Source organism: Letharia columbiana (genome assembly GCF_014066305.1).
Source record: "Letharia columbiana isolate WasteWater2 chromosome Unknown Sc0000000_s0, whole genome shotgun sequence".
In the NCBI taxonomy this organism is placed as follows: Eukaryota; Fungi; Ascomycota; class Lecanoromycetes; order Lecanorales; family Parmeliaceae; genus Letharia; species Letharia columbiana.
Genome location: NW_023501036.1, coordinates 849,559 through 865,185, shown reverse-complemented (window position 1 = coordinate 865,185; position 15,627 = coordinate 849,559). Strand labels below are relative to the sequence as shown.

Below are 15,627 nucleotides of genomic sequence, written 5' to 3'. Positions count from 1 at the left end.
CGACTTGCTTCCGTGAAAACGGAGGTCTCTCGGGAGCCAGGACTCATGCGAACGCCTCCGATCTCATCGAGAGAACATTCGACTTCTTCAGCACCACTACCGCCGCCCAGTAATAAGCGATCTGCAGGTCAGGTAGTCGACCTGACTCTGAGCAGTGATGAGGACGACGATCCACCAAGAGGCCCCAAAAGGCAGCAACTGGTCCATAAATCCTCGAGTGGCTTCGGCAAACTCCCTGGACTGGAAAACGTGCCTTTAAGGACAAATGGAGAGAATGGAGGTGTTCCAAGACAACCATCTTCGAACCCTTTCACCACCCCAAATCATACGCCGAAAGAGTACACGCAGCCACGATGAGTCTGATGTGTCCAGGTCTTGGGGCCAGGAACCCCCTGGGTCTCTTTCCTTTAAATTCGGCACAAGCTCGTTTCTTTCTCGCGACGGGTATGTGCACCATTATTGTCAGGGTGATGTAGGGCGCATGAGATAGGAGCGGCATTTGCAAGGGGTTCTGGAGTCTTCCAAACAGCGGAGGAGCTGCTCAAATTACTGGTTTCGAGGCTTGGAAGGAAATGCACGGACAGCTTTTTCGCATACATACCCCAACTGCGTTGGCTTGAGCGTCTTAGATAGTATTGACGAACAATCCTTTACATGATATCCAAGCTCAATGAGGCTCTTTGGAGACGAAATTTTTCGTTCGACTCGTTTCATTTTCTTGGCATTTGAAACGTATTCAACCTCCCACCTAAACGGTACGCACATAACGTATCTCTGCCGCAATTCCTTCACGCCGAAAATGATCATTGACGTATCGAGGTCTCACAATCCCATATGACGCGGAAAAGTCCTTCTTCTCCCAGCCCGCCGTCCCGATGTCCTTCGAGACACCACTTCCCCCATACAATGCCTCGGATCCTTACGCAACCTTTCTCAACGCATCTTGCATGGATCTGCTTCTAATCGAAATGGTCCCGATGGCTTACAGACTAGCCAGCGAGCTTGCAAACCCGGAACAAGATGGCTTGAAGGCCTTGGACGAAGATGGACAGAAGGAGGCTGCTTGTCGGAGGTTGGAGACGCTAGGTTATAGAGTTGGGCAAGGGCTTGTTGAGAGGTGAGGCGGCGTCTTTGCTGTGTGTGCTGAGCGAGCAAGATGGGAGAGGCTTACAGGAAACCACGATCAAGAAATCTTGCTTGCTCATGATTGGGTGTTGCGGACAGGTTCTCGAGAGATCGGCCACGATTCACAGATACATTGGACGTGATTAAGTTCTTGTGCAAGGACATGTGGACGCTGGTATTCAGGAAGCAGATCGACAACCTGAAGACGAACCACCGAGTATGGATTGTCTACACTTTACTTTCAGGAACCGAACATGTAGGGTTTGCTGATCAACGGGTATGCAGGGTGTCTACGTTCTCACCGACAACAGCTTCAAACCATTCTCACGCATGAGCATGGTGTCGTCGTCGGAAGCAGTACACCGCGCGCAACCGGTACAGCCCAGATTGCTATGGAGCCCAGATTGCTAGCATGCTAACGCTCCTTGAAGTTTCTCTGGTTTCCATGTGGTATTATTCGAGGGACATTGGCAAGCATGGGGATCAACGCGATGGTGCAAGCGGAGACTTCAGAACTTCCAGCTGCAACATTTCAGATCAAGACTATCACTGCTAAATCTTGATACCCATCATCTGCATTGCTTTTCACTGATGCTTAGCGGCATGGTTGGTGTTCGATTTGCTAGCGATGACGACCAAAAGCATTTGATAGACATGTGGAAAAGATGTCCGTGAATTCATGTCTAAAAGCCTTGCTTATAGTCTCTATCGTGAGCTTGCAGACTTCTAGAAGCTAAGAAATATAACCCTGCTGCCCGCTGATGCCTGCGCAATTGTTTGAGCGGGATCTCATAGCCTACTTGGAAATGCTTCGATCAGTGAGATGATCTTAGCCAAACTTTGCTACCTATAATGCTTTTGGGGTAGACACTTGAGGGATCGTGAATGTGGGAGACATGAAATAAAGTATCAAAGAAGTGGGGAAGCCGAGACAAACGAGAAGCCGACATATGGGTGAATCACTTTGGCGGTGGGTTGTGCACGAATTCGACACCTTTCTCGATGCTGCCCTTCAACCCGGTTTTGCAAGCCTCGAGAAGATTCTTCTCGTCATCATTTACTTGTGGGAGGATATTGTTGGCCTTCTCCGCTCCAGAGGGCTAAAGCACAATTAATACACATCAGTTTGGGAGGAAGGTCGTTGCAGACGTACCCCGAGCTCGACAGGTACAGAGAAATAATCAACACCAGTTTCTTTGGCGATTGCATCGCCGCCAGTGACACCTGGTAGGTAGATGAACGTCGGCTCAACGATTCCTTTCTCGCCTTTAGCAGCCTTGATCACCTTCTCCGCAAAGCTAGGTGCAGAAAGTTTAGCAAGTCATGCGCCTGACGAGGGACCATGAACGTCCTTACCGGAAACCGGCGTATGCCATGGAGAGAGTTGCGGATCCTGCGCCCCCTTTAGCCTCGACGACCTCATCTCCGCCGAATTGGACACCTAACCTCTGGTTAGTAAGATGACTACCTTCAGGAAGCTAGTGACGAACGCTTGATTAGAGGCGCGAGCTTCTCTGCCGGAATTTTAACTGCAGGCTTTGCGAGACTGAAAAGAGGTACGATGGTTTCGCCAGAGTGACCACCAATGACAGGGATGACGGTCTTGGAAGGGTCCTTCTCGCCAGTGATGTCCTGAACAAAAGTCTCGGCGCGGACGACATCCAGAGTGGTGACACCGAACAGACGCTTTGGGTCAAATTTGCCGGCCTGCTTCATGACTTCGGCAGCAATGGGAACAGTAGAGTTTACTGGGTTAGAGATGACCAAGATGAAGGCTTCTGGGCTGTACTCTCCAATGCCTTTGACGAGGTCGCGAACGATGCCAGCATTAATCTTGAAGAGATCATCACGGGTCATGCCAGGCTTTCCTGTTTCTCCGTCAGCTCTTGAATGCGTGGCTTGAAGCTCGAATTACGGACTAGGAATGCCAGCAGGGATGAGTACGACGTCTGCTCCAGTCAAGGCCTTCTTCAAGCCATCATCAGCAGGTAGATATCCCGTGATTTTCTGTTGTCTCTTAGTTACCAGACCTTAAATGACTCTCTTTAGGGGCACATACGGCTATTGAGGAGATGTGAGAGAGATCGGCTGTGACGCCAGGAGTATTGACAACATCGTAGAGTGAGAGCTCATCGACCAATGGGCTGGCTTTCAGGAGAAGGGAGAGGGGCTGGGCGAAGCAACGTCAGCACTGATCTAGTTGCTTGACATGTTTCAGCAAAGAGCTCCCTACCTGGCCAATGCCACCAGAGGCCCCAAGAACGACTGGACAGCTGTCAGAAAAGGGAACGCCAACGTTGTGCTAACGGCAATGCCTACCTGCTTTGACCATCTTGACTGAGTGAGATGAGGTACGAGATGTTCTGCAATTGCCCGTCAGTAATTTGAGGACTTGAAGAAAACGTATTTGACTTCGCTACCAGCAACGGGTAGATTGGATTAAGAGGAAAGAGGTTTTGTCGGACAGTCGGTGAGGTTGATCGAATGCGTTGGTTGGAGGTTGGCCGGAGAAACCCCCCCTAAAGCCCCTAAAACCCCACCAAAGTAAGAAAGCTGAATGTTTTTGGCGGGGCTCGCGGGGTCATGAACGGCCGACTGGCACTAAGGCGCTTTGAGTTTGACCGTTGACAGACTTCAGAATCTGCTTTTTGGGTTATCGACTTATGGAGCTACTACCTACCTGTCTACGATGCCTACCTTAACTTTCACATTTCTAACGTTATGCCAATACGTCGTCCATCTGAGCAAAGACTCTCATATCATGTTGGTATTTTGTGCGGCTTTACAAGGTCTCTAGCACAACACCATCTCCCCAACGCTCAGCATACCTCTCATACAAAGCAGAGCGGTCGCAAGAAATGCATCGACTCCATATTGTATTGCGTGTGGGCTAAGATCGAGCTGGGTACTGCCTCGCAATGTGGCAGCATGGTAGAGCCCTGTCACATCTCCCTTCAAGACTCATCACGTAGACTTCTCTTCCGCCTTCTTTGCTTTTGAGCCGCGAATTTTCGGTTCAGGATCTTCCTTCTTTGGTCTCTGTGATTCGCGGATAGCACTGGCGCGAGCAACGGCCTCTTGACGAAGATCTGCTCGGTAGCCTTGCTTCGCTGTGTAATTGACGATACCTTTGTAAATTCTGCCAGCTGGTCAGCAGATTTGAACTCCAAACTTCGGGATCGTACAGCGGTGACTGACTTTGGTCCCGACTTCTGCCCGCTCCACGAGACCTCGTTCTTGTTGACTGCGGGTCGATTGAGATGCTTTGTCTTTTTGGTAGCCAACGTCACGCCGCCTTTCTCTGCAGGATGAATGCCAACGGCCTACTCCAAGGAGAGCAATCAGCTTCCATTCTCGAGCGATCTAGGCATTCATTTTTTGGTGCGAGAGCACTAGTATTGCGTACCTTGTTATTGACGAAGCCGGCATACTAGGGTTATCGTCAGTCGTTGAATAAGTGAGCTTGGGAGTTGCAGCCTACCTTCCTAGAGTGCTTGTTCATCAAGTTGAGAGGATCTCTCGAGAATTGGGAACCCCCTCCGCTTTTGCGCTTCACCAAGAATGCGTTGTTCGGACCTGGCATTGATTCATTAGGACTGAGGTCCATACGAAGTGATGGCATACCGAAACATACGGCATATCTCCCAGACGAGGTCCTGAGACACGTTCGATTGCAGGTGTTCGGTCATCTTGGAATGTAGTTCTGCAATGGATATCAAATCAAATCTTAGTACGACTTTTGTGGGAGAAGGCTCGGTTGAGAATAGGAGCGCGCCAACCGCGCTTACTGTAGGCTCAAGTAGCCATTGCACCGTAAAGTCGTAGAGCGTCAAGAAATAATCTAGCTGGTCATGCATTGGCGGTACATTTTGGCAGGCAAAGAGCCAGCTTTAGTCATTCATTTTTCTTCAATAACTGTGAGACACATTTTTTAATCGCCCGAAAATTGCTTTTTATAAGGCCAGGAGTCGATAGGGCAGGGTTTCGCAACGATACGATTACTGGGATACTAATCCATTGGACAATTCACCTATTCCTGGTATCTAACGAAGACCGCCTCCATTGAAATTTGCTGAGAAAACGATCGTCTGAATTCTGCGAGTACAGTCCACCCAGTCCCTCTAACACCGGCCCTCTTCTTGACTAATGTCTAAGTGCCCCGGTAAGCTCCATATCTGTAGTGGTTCGGAATTAGTACGCTGGTGCCATGCAAGGACGAGATGCAGAGGCAACTTACTTCCAAATCCTAGCACGCATATCTCCACTACCTGTTGCAAACAACTCACCCTGAGGACTTGGAGCAACGGAGATGACTGGGTAGTGGACAGCTGTTAGCAAAAGTCTTAGTCCGCTAAGGACAAACATCGTACCTGAATTCTTGTGGCCCTGAAGCATCAATTGTGTGTCGCCAGTGCGTGGGTTCCAAAATTGGACCCCACGGTCCTTCGAACCACTCAGTACCCACTCGCCATCTGGAGTAAGTGCCACACTGAGAACGAAGTCCTGCGGGGTTTGTATTAGGATCCGCCTTCGATCGTTCGCGCGAGCGGAGGGCCTCGCTTACCTTATGACCTTCGAAGGTCCTCACCAACCTCCCACCTCTTATCATTCCACCTCCCATCATGCCTCCTCTATTGTCAGGAGAGAGTTGCCACATCTTGATGGTCTTGTCCAGACTGCCACTAACTAAGGTTTCGCCATCCGGTCCAAAGGCCACAGAGTAAACACTATCTTTGTGGCCATCCATACCATCCAGTCTGGCAATGAGGTGGCCATTGCGTACGTCCCAGACCCTAACGCTCTTGTCAAGGGAGCCCGCTGCGACATAGTCGCCTGAAGGGGAGATCGCTACGGTTGTGACGCCATCTTCGATCATAAGATTGAGAGACTCGCGGTTGTACTCCATGTCCCAAACGCGGACTGAATGGTCGCCACTTCCAGAAGCGATGTGTCTGCCGTTGCTAGCGAAGTCTAGAGAGTAGATATCCTGCTCATGGCCCGCAAAGGTGGTCTTGATAGTACGACTTTGAATATCCCAAACCTTATAGTAGAGGATTAGTCAGACCTTTGACATCAACACAAGGCATTGAGAGACCTACTCTAATCTGCTTGTCCTCTGCACCAGTCGCGAGGTACAATCCGTCAGGACTGAAGCATACGCTTCGAATGTACAGGTCGCCGTCCTTGTCGACTGAATCGTCCTGTAGTTTAGTAACCTGGTTGCCAGTCGAGACTTCGAAGATCTGCGCCGAGCGATTGCAGCCAGTGGCCACATATCTTCCGTCGCGGCTGAAACGTACGCAGCAAACAACACTCTCGTGGAGAAGATTATGAACGAGGTCAACATCCAACACCCGTCGCACATTGGGGTTGAAGATTGCGAACCAATCGTTCCCATCACGTTTCTGTTCTGGCCTCATTTGATCAGGATCCAGGTCTGCAAGCATGTTGCCAACGTTGTGGAACGGCGGAGGAGGGCTTGGTCTTCCCATTTGAGGGGAAGCTCCCGAATAAGACATAGGTTGAGACTGCTGCGGGGTATTCGTATGGCCCAAAGGCCCGCGGTTGTTGCGTGGCTTGCCAGGACCTGGGGAAGCAATCTGCGCTTGCGATCCGTAACCTGTATACATACGTCAGCATTGGACGGGCTACCAACGACGATCCTAATCCCATAAACGTTTGCGTCTTACCGTTCACTACTGGCGGCTGAGGATAGTTTCCCTGATAAGGACCGGACTGCAATCCTTGCTGAGGTTGAGGCATCTGGTGGGGAGGTGGACCTTGCTGCTGCTGCTGATCCTGCGAGGGTGGCACCAAGCCAGGGTTACCCTGCCCCGGAGGGTTTGCCATGATGCCACCAAACAAGTTGCTTGGACCGTGACCAATTGCTGGAGGCGCAGGCTGTGCCACTCCACCGTGGGGCGGTAAACCACTGACGCCTACATGCGAAGGGGGCCCCCACGAGCTTCAATCTCGTGGCGTAGACGGGCAATGTCTTCATCGTATCTGGTTCAAATCATTAGCGATTACGGTGTCATGCCGCTAGCGCGACGGCGTACCTTTGCTTGATCTGCATCTGATTACGCTCTAATTCGTACACCTTCTGTCTAACCAGCTCCATCTCTTGCATCTGAGCCGCCACTATATTTTCCGCTTGTGTCAGCGTTCTCTTCGAAAGTGCTCGCTCTCTTTGTGCTCTCATGCTTCTTCCTGATCATGTGGGCTTGTGAGGAGCTAGCATTCAGGAAGAACAACAACGTTTGAGGATCTCTTGCAACTTTGATAGTAACGAAGCAGCGACCAACTGCAGCTTTAGGCAGTGGCTACGCCTTCGCGAATCACTCAGGAAACGTAACCAACGTACTATTTTGATCATGTTCACCAGCTCTGTCCTGTGCATGGACATCGAACTCCCTTCGGATCTGATCAAACAACTCTGACAAACGATTGTTGCTGTTGTTGGCGGATGTCGGCCCCATCCCACCACGATGCGCGTTGTACATGTTGATTGAGATTCGCTCCAAGCGTGGTCTTGGCGACGGCAGCTGGCAGATCTTCCAACAATTCAGACGTGGGATTGCGATTTGAGGAGGAAGGTAGTGCTGCTCCAGCGATCGGAAGTTATGGTATATTTGCGAGGGTATGAAAAAGCCGCACGTGGAACGCACGGACAGTGGACGATCTCGGCCTCTCGATGCCTGTAGAGAGCGCGTAGGTGCTTGAATGGTGTTGGCAATCGAATATTTGCCCAAATACGCTGTTGGAGCACGTCGATGGGAGCCAGGCACGAAGGAGGTAGGGAAAGAGAGCTAGACCGTATGACGAAAGCCAAATTCCACGGGTCAAACTGCAGTATGGCTGTTGAGGATTGGTGACGTATGGGAGGTGTTGGTGGCAAGTAAAGCAATGAGAAATGGATCAGAAGCAAAAGAGTTGAGGCGTCTGCTCCTGAGGTAATGTTAAGGAGGAGTAAAGATGATGAGAATTGGAAGAAAGGTGGTGGAGCGAGCGACACAGAAGGAGGAACTACTCGGCGCACCAGGGCGGAGACACCTCTAATTTTTAGCCTTCTGGGCCGCTGGAGGTGCCATGCAGCAGCTCGGGACCTAAAGTAAAAATGAACGGGCCCTAATTTAGCGCTTGATGAACGAGGGTCTCGGTCTCGATCCAAGCATGCATAATCGATTCCACTCAGACAGGTCACAGGCGATGATTATTATCCCATCATAATAATAACAATAATAATAATAATAATAATAAATAATAATAATAATAATAATAGTAATGATAGTAATAATAATAATAATAATAATAATAATAATAATAATAATAATAATAATAAAAAATAACACCTTGTCACCTTACTTACCTACCTTACCCTCACCAGTGTACCAATCTGGCATCTGCATCGAAGAGCAGTGACTGGCAAGCACATGCCATGTGCAGAGATAATCTGCATACCCTTCTGGTGTGCAGACATCAAGGAGAGTCTTTGTCTCGTTTTATGCAACATTGAATCAGAGCTTTCGTGCAACGTATCATATTTGACTTCTCTGATCCAGCATCCGCGGAAGCAGCACTTTGGTTTTCTCGTACACCAGGAAGGTCACCCAAGTACTAGGCATCACCCTGAGCAGGTTCGGCCCCAGCCCTTTGTAGAACCCTGCCAACCCCTCCTTCCTCCACACCTGGGCAACGACATCCCTCGCACTTTTGTATGTGCGGTCTGCATCGTACATTTGCAGCCGTGCACGTACAACCTGATACGGATATGTTGCGCTTCCCGCAAACATCTTTGCGAGCCCACTGAGCACTAAAAAATCTGCCGCTCCCAGATCCTTCTGCCCCCCGTCCAAGCTGTGACCTCTGTAGATCTTGAGCTGTTCGTACGCCATAAACTGTAGAGCCCCGTGCGAGACGCCGACGAGTGAGGGGACCAAGCCACGGTAGAATCCTAGCAGACCTTCTGATCGGTAGATTTGTCGCGTGCCGTCAGATATGGACTTGTATGCTCCCGGATGGCTGCTAGATGTAGACAACATCCGTGTCTTGATAACCCAGATTGGGTTCGTCGCAACGGCAGTCAGGACACCTAGATCAGATGTCAGTATGGCGATAGGTACGTATCAAGGTGATGGCGTACCTGCAGTACCAGACGCGATAAAAAAATCGTAGTACGATAGTCCACCGTTCTCGAATCCTCGATATGATCGAATCCCTTCTTTGGTTCTGTCATACCACACAAAGTACAAGGCCCAGCTTAACGAATTGCCTACGAGGTTAGGCGTAAGGCCCCGGTAGAGGGCGCTGATGGTCCCCTCATTGCGGACAATTCTTTTTACCAGTCGCAGCGAGCCCCCAAACTGTGAAGGAGAGTCTCGGTCAACTGGCCAGGATATTCACCTTTCAGTATCGGTACGTGGCAGAAAAGTACTCTTAGATTTTACCTTGTAGCCGTGTCTTGATCACATCTAGCGGGTGGGCAACTAAAGTCTGACATGTTAGGACAGGCATTGAATTCTATGACAACATCGTACCGACGCAATCCCAGCCGCAAAGCCCGCGAATGCTTCTATGAGCCCTCGAGGGAGCTGTCGGTATTCTTTACTCATGGCGTGGTGGATAGGGAAACCCAACTTGCAGGAATGAGGTGAAATATGATCTATTTACAAAAGCTCGACACGGAGAAGAAACCTTAAGGTCACTTGCCCATAATTTGGCTTTTATTTCCACTCCGCCATTATTGCTTGATCGCGGGACCCAATGCCCACAGCCATAGGGCATTCTGTCGATTGATGCCTTCCCTTCACTAGCCCATTCCCTAGATTTTTGTGCATCGTGAGCTATGGTCCCTGCGCTCCGCATCCATTTTCCCCGAAACCAGCTACTCCGCCAAGGGCGATATAAGTCTGCTCTCATGTTAGATACGTCCCAGACACTTCCCCGATACATCTGCGCTTGCGATGCCTACCTTATGAGGGTTGGCTTAGGATTACTCATGGTGTAGCCTGCCAAAAATGAGCGTTTGCCTCCATGCTTCGTGCCTAAATTAGGTCGCACCAAGATACAAGATCAACGGAAGATATCCACTGAGCCTTGTTAGCTTAGGAAGCCTTCAAGGGAAGTAAGAGGTTGTACTAATGAATGGCAACTCTGGAGATATCGATCATCTTGGTGATCCTCTCCTATGTTCAATAATGAGCAATCTGCATTACCTGCCGTATGTGATAGAATGCGGGCATACCTTTGTCTCTTCAGAAGGCTGCCACATCATTGCGGAAGCGCACTGTTTGTTTGTGCGAGCAGGTGTTGCTTGATGCTGGGTTGTCACTGTGACGAGCGTTTGAGATCGAAAAGATTGGCAACTTGTCCGAAAACACGCTAGAAATGAAATACATAGACTAGAGAGTTTAAAATACGGGGAATACTTTCGACCGCTCAGGCTCAATCTCATCCAGATTAAAGCATCAGCTTGCTAGGCTTCGAAGAACTTAGAACTGGCCAGCATGTCTGGCGCTAGGCACTGGTACGTTATGACTCTCGTGGTGATTGGCGCGACTGACACTCGGCTCAGGGAACAAGATAAGGAAGCTACAGTATACATTGGGAATCTAGATGAACGAGTATCGGATAGCCTGGTGTGGGAATTGATGCTACAAGCTGGGCGGATAGTCAACGTGCATCTACCAAAGGATCGGGTCACCCAGACTCATCAGGGATATGGCTTCGTGGAGTTCATCAGCGAGGAAGATGCAGAGTATGCAGCAAGAATCATGAACCAAGTCAGACTTTACGGCAAGCCTATAAGAGTCAATAAGGCTTCAGCGGACAAACAGAAGACTGTAGAGGTTGGAGCAGAGTTATTCGTTGGCAATTTAGATCCCATGGTTACCGAACAAACGTTGTATGACACATTTGGCCGGTTTGGCAGTCTGATCTCTGCCCCAAAGGTACGACATTCCATTACCAGGCCCCTCGCTAGAACAAGCTAATCGTTGACAGGTCGCTCGAGATGACGCCAATCTTTCCAAAGGCTACGGATTTATATCTTTCTCAAACTTCGAAGCTTCGGACGAAGCCATTGCCAACATGAACGGCCAGTACCTGATGAACAAAGAGATATCCGTCCAATATGCATACAAGAAAGATGGAAAGGGCGAACGTCACGGTGACCAAGCTGAGAGAATGCTGGCAGCCCAGGCAAGGAAACACAACGTTCAACCAACAGCTCAGCCGTTGCCAGCAGGCCTCTTTTCGGGAGGGGCACCCAATGCTCCTGCTGCAATGATTGACGGTGATGGGGGACGTCCAGGCAGTGTCGCAGGATTCATGAATGGGCGCGCAGTCATGTCCAATGGGAATTATCAAAACGTACCTCCACCGCAGCAGCAGCGCCCCGCACCTCCTTCGCAGCCTCTACCTGCACCTCCATCTGGCTTGCCCGCGCGGCCACCACCTTCTCAGGCTGGATATGGCGGTCCCCAAGGCTTTCTGCCTCCAGGTTTCAACCCTTCTCAGCAGCAAGGCTTCCCCCAATCGGGTGCTCCGCCACCTCCAGGTTTTGGTCCTCCACCTGGATTTGGACCGCCTCCTGGCCAAGGCCCTCCACCCGGGATGCCCCCGGGATTTCAACAGCCAGGATTTGGAAGGGCTAGATAGTAGAGAACGTTCGGGGAGCACCGTAGCAGGCAAAGAACGAGAAACGAAGGGACCCGAGAGAAAGGATTAGCTGCCGTCACGACATATAAGATTATAGGAGGCCTGTCTTCCCAATGAATGAGGTGAGTGGATACATGCCGCTTAGCCGGCACGTTCAGTGACAAGCAAACCAGCGATGTTTATCAGTTGAGGGGAAGATATTCAAGCCTTTCGCAAGTCTCCGAACAGACTCTCACCAGCCTCGGACATGATATTACACCGAGGCTGTAGGCACGATCATATCGACAATAATAGTATGTAAAGTAATGGCAAACAGACTGATTTTGCATCTGAATGATTCCAATCAACATGACCTGCCCTGAAAGCTAGTTGTATTCCATTGATTATTCTCATACTCCTCATCGAACTCCTGGCAATCCCGAGCCCAGTGACTGACGAGCGTTCATTGCCCACGCAAACCAGCGCTAAATCGCTAAAGGAAGCTCAAGCCATACATAATGATATTACACGAGAAGGCTGGCATATCATCCCCATAGCGTGTTTTGAAGGTTTTACTCCCGAGGGACGCTTGTGAATCCCCAAAGCGCTCAAATTATCGACGCCAAACCGCTAGATATATTCCCAGTCAAATTCGACGAAATTAGTAGTCACAGCCCAAGTGATCTGCTTTGACAAGTCCACGGCCACCCAGTGCTACCATAGCCCTAAAACACTCATGAAAATGACACGAACTTTGGGTCTCTCGGCAACCCATCTGGCCCGATATTGTTCTTCGCGAATCTTGACTCAGTGTACATCCTCCTTGCCTCGTCGAATCCTATCCTCCTGCTCTTCATAATCTTTTGGACTTCCCGCTTTGCCTGCCGGTCAAGTCCGGCGCGAGAGTCGCCAGCGGCGACATTGGTCGAAAGGTCAAAATCAGTAGAAGTGAAGCCGGACTCGATATCACTTGCGAAGGAGGAAGGAAGGCGAGTGTAGATGTAGTCGGGAAGAGGTACGAGGTGGTTCCACCGGTTTCGAGTGAGGTAGAGAGCTGGGAGGTGGTTAGCTGACAGTTTGATATTGTAGGGCTTGATGGTGTTTACCAGTTGCAAGGACAAAGGAAGAAAAGGTGAGAGAGTAGAGGATGTAGCCCATATCTACAGGTCTTCCAGGAGGGCTATCATTCGAAGTTTGGGATGCCGATGATGATTCGTGTGCAGCTCATAGGCGCGCGGTGATTCAGCTTGACAGCTTCCCCCGACTTTCCTCGGAGCCTCCACCGCTCCCTTGGCCCACGCCAAGGCGCTAGTGAAGGCTTAGTGCTTTGGTAAGAGGAACAGCCAGTCAACGGAACAGGACTTTACAGGGGAACTATGTCTCGGGAGTATTTACTTTGCCCGAGTGTAGTCAAGTAAGCACCGAGACTCGAGAGTCGGATGAACTCATGAACAATGGCGATGATGTATTATTTTTGGTTGGAACTCGGTTAGAGTATTCCTATCTGCTCAGGTCCTGAAAAAGAACAAGGATGACCAGGCTCGTGTGGGTAGAAGAGGATGTAGAATCTATGAAGGAAGGATCCGAAGGATTCCCTAAGGATCTAGCCAAGCAAACTATACTATATAAAGCTAGAAAGAACAACTCCGCAGGAAGCACCTTCCGACTACTACGGAACAAACAAGACAGAGCCCCAGCGATTATAAAGCTATACACAAATATAAGTAAAAGAAACAAAGCCGTAGCATAGTATAGTATCTGAAGCAAGAATAAAACCAAACCACTATTCCTGTAACCATTTCCATGTAATGCTACAGAAAGCAAGGACGCTGAAGCCTTCCGCAAGTGCATGAATCTCTAAGGAAGCATGAACTTCGGGAAAGCATAAACTTCGGGAAAGCTTCTAGCGGGGATATCTGGTAGTTTACTGTTGTGGTAATGAGGGGGTAATAGAATCCAGGAGATAGCCTGTACGAGTAACGAAGTTCTTAAGATGATCTCCATAAAATACGTATCTAATCTTTCGGCCATTGAGTTATATAAGTGTGAAGGATCTTCCATAAGATCCACTATATCCACTTATTCAAAATAAACCTCTCTAGCGGGTCTTTAGCTTTTTTATATTCTTCTAATATAATATAACTAGATCGCCAATATAATATATGATTTACTTGATTTCCTTATTATATCGAGAAGCTATATCCTTCTTCTACTAATTCGAACGCTATCTAATCATATTATAAAGATTCGCTCGATAAATAAGATATTATTATATAATCTGAGTATAGCTAATAGAATCCTCTAACTCAGCTATTTAAGTAGAAATATTATATTTAAGAAGTATATATAAGATAGATATACTAGTAGAAGCTTTTGGCAGCGATTTAAAAAGAATATTAATAGAAGAGATTTTCAAGTATTCAATAACTCGTATATTAATCGAACTTTTAGTCTTTAGTAGACATTAATCTCATTTTAATTTAATATAAAAAGAATTCTTATAAAGCACCGCTTTTAATAGTTTATTATAAATCTTAACTATTCTTATACTTTTAAAAGTATTAGAAGGGCTATATAATACGATAATATCTTTAGATCTTAAGAATTCTTTCAACTTATTATTAAAGAAATATTAATTATAATCGAGGTAGTAGATATAAGACTTTCTATATATAATAAAGAATAACTTAAAATACTAGATAATATTCTTTATATTAGTAGATATAGTAGTAAAGAGAATTATAAATCTACTTATATAGTAGACTTTTACGAGTATAAAAGTAGATTCTACTTTAATAATTTTAAGTAGGCCTATAAAATCCATTTTTATAAGCTAAAAAGAGTATATGACTTTAATAGAATATAAAGGCTAAGATCTGATAGTAAATCTATACTTAGTACACTTAAGACACCTAGCAATATACTTCTCGATATCTTATACTTTTCTAAGCTAATAGTAATTATATAATCTTATTAGAGTATTAATCTTAGCCTAGTATTCGCTTTCATTATAAACTTCTCAGAGTATTATAAATATCTTTTCTTCCGACACATAAGGTAAATATACATCTTCTCGAAAGATCTATAGGATATATTATATTACTTAATACTTAAAAGCTTTTTAAAGTAGCGTAATAGTAAGAGTCGAAGATTCTATAATAAGAAATTCGTAGATTTTGTTAAATCAAATATTACTGCGATAAGCTTTAATCTAAATCTTAATATTCTTATTAATCTTATCGAAAACTTTTACAAATAATTTTATAGTTTTCATAGTAGAAATAGCTTTTAATAAGAAAGAAGAAATATTATATAGCGTACCTCTATTAACGACTTTAAGTTACTTCGATTTAATAAGTATTACTAAGAATAAATCGAATTTATTCTTATTATCTTTTTAGATTTATTTTAGACTATAATTCTTTAATTTCTATCGTACTCATATAACTATAATATTCTCTAAGTATTTAATATCGAATAAAGTTCTCGATAAGTTATTAATAGCTTTATTTCGAGGCCTCGATATATATTAAATAGTAAGATTTAAGCGATAAAGTTCATTAGCCTAATACTCGTAGATTCTTTTATAAAGATCTAAGTTAAGAAAGTATATAAGAGGCTTATAATTAGTGTATATTATAGTAAACTAGTATAAGTGCTTATATAAGTAGTTATACTTTTTATAGAACGTAATAATAATATAGAGTTCTCGCTTATAAGTAGGATACTTCTTTTAAGTGAAATTAAAGATAAACGAATCGTATAAGATAAATATTTTCTTATTCTTTTCTATTATAGTAGGCTTTTAAGATTATAAAGCTTCTAATAGAGTAGCTTCTTATAATATAAGAATATAATACTATA

General features: G+C 46.7%; 9 protein-coding genes across 9 annotated transcripts; 3 read left to right on the top strand and 6 right to left on the bottom strand.

The window, feature by feature from the left end:
* Positions 1-45: 45 nt before the first annotated feature.
* Positions 46-357, top strand: HO173_000278 (uncharacterized protein; the record flags this gene model as incomplete). The annotated part of the gene is made up of 1 exon (XM_037302228.1): positions 46-357. One exon carries the CDS (start codon positions 46-48, stop codon positions 355-357), a length of 312 nt encoding a protein of 103 aa, XP_037170807.1.
* Positions 358-875: 518 nt separating this feature from the next.
* On the top strand, positions 876-1,688 carry HO173_000277 (uncharacterized protein; the record flags this gene model as incomplete). Its single annotated transcript, XM_037302227.1, has 4 exons — positions 876-1,117; positions 1,225-1,342; positions 1,411-1,500; positions 1,557-1,688. The coding sequence occupies 4 exons, from the start codon at positions 876-878 to the stop codon at positions 1,686-1,688; spliced, it is 582 nt and encodes a 193-aa protein (XP_037170806.1).
* Positions 1,689-2,084: 396 nt separating this feature from the next.
* On the bottom strand, positions 2,085-3,457 carry HO173_000276 (uncharacterized protein; the record flags this gene model as incomplete). The annotated part of the gene is made up of 8 exons (XM_037302226.1): positions 2,085-2,225; positions 2,279-2,423; positions 2,482-2,566; positions 2,616-2,993; positions 3,045-3,132; positions 3,185-3,295; positions 3,359-3,390; positions 3,445-3,457. 8 exons carry the CDS (start codon positions 3,455-3,457, stop codon positions 2,085-2,087), a joined length of 993 nt encoding a protein of 330 aa, XP_037170805.1.
* Positions 3,458-4,089: 632 nt separating this feature from the next.
* Positions 4,090-4,982, bottom strand: HO173_000275 (uncharacterized protein; the record flags this gene model as incomplete). Its single annotated transcript, XM_037302225.1, has 5 exons — positions 4,090-4,264; positions 4,324-4,448; positions 4,532-4,555; positions 4,607-4,701; positions 4,760-4,982. 5 exons carry the CDS (start codon positions 4,980-4,982, stop codon positions 4,090-4,092), a joined length of 642 nt encoding a protein of 213 aa, XP_037170804.1.
* A 293-nt stretch (positions 4,983-5,275) lies between these two features.
* Positions 5,276-6,975, bottom strand: HO173_000274 (uncharacterized protein; the record flags this gene model as incomplete). The annotated part of the gene is made up of 6 exons (XM_037302224.1): positions 5,276-5,300; positions 5,363-5,438; positions 5,496-5,628; positions 5,690-6,166; positions 6,225-6,745; positions 6,816-6,975. 6 exons carry the CDS (start codon positions 6,973-6,975, stop codon positions 5,276-5,278), a joined length of 1,392 nt encoding a protein of 463 aa, XP_037170803.1.
* An 89-nt stretch (positions 6,976-7,064) lies between these two features.
* On the bottom strand, positions 7,065-7,628 carry HO173_000273 (uncharacterized protein; the record flags this gene model as incomplete). The annotated part of the gene is made up of 3 exons (XM_037302223.1): positions 7,065-7,131; positions 7,185-7,266; positions 7,490-7,628. The coding sequence occupies 3 exons, from the start codon at positions 7,626-7,628 to the stop codon at positions 7,065-7,067; spliced, it is 288 nt and encodes a 95-aa protein (XP_037170802.1).
* A 1,035-nt stretch (positions 7,629-8,663) lies between these two features.
* Positions 8,664-9,737, bottom strand: HO173_000272 (uncharacterized protein; the record flags this gene model as incomplete). Its single annotated transcript, XM_037302222.1, has 4 exons — positions 8,664-9,217; positions 9,269-9,511; positions 9,573-9,618; positions 9,663-9,737. The coding sequence occupies 4 exons, from the start codon at positions 9,735-9,737 to the stop codon at positions 8,664-8,666; spliced, it is 918 nt and encodes a 305-aa protein (XP_037170801.1).
* Positions 9,738-10,631: 894 nt separating this feature from the next.
* On the top strand, positions 10,632-11,784 carry HO173_000271 (uncharacterized protein; the record flags this gene model as incomplete). Its single annotated transcript, XM_037302221.1, has 3 exons — positions 10,632-10,651; positions 10,700-11,075; positions 11,128-11,784. The coding sequence occupies 3 exons, from the start codon at positions 10,632-10,634 to the stop codon at positions 11,782-11,784; spliced, it is 1,053 nt and encodes a 350-aa protein (XP_037170800.1).
* A 713-nt stretch (positions 11,785-12,497) lies between these two features.
* Positions 12,498-12,921, bottom strand: HO173_000270 (uncharacterized protein; the record flags this gene model as incomplete). The annotated part of the gene is made up of 2 exons (XM_037302220.1): positions 12,498-12,817; positions 12,870-12,921. 2 exons carry the CDS (start codon positions 12,919-12,921, stop codon positions 12,498-12,500), a joined length of 372 nt encoding a protein of 123 aa, XP_037170799.1.
* Positions 12,922-15,627: the final 2,706 nt, after the last annotated feature.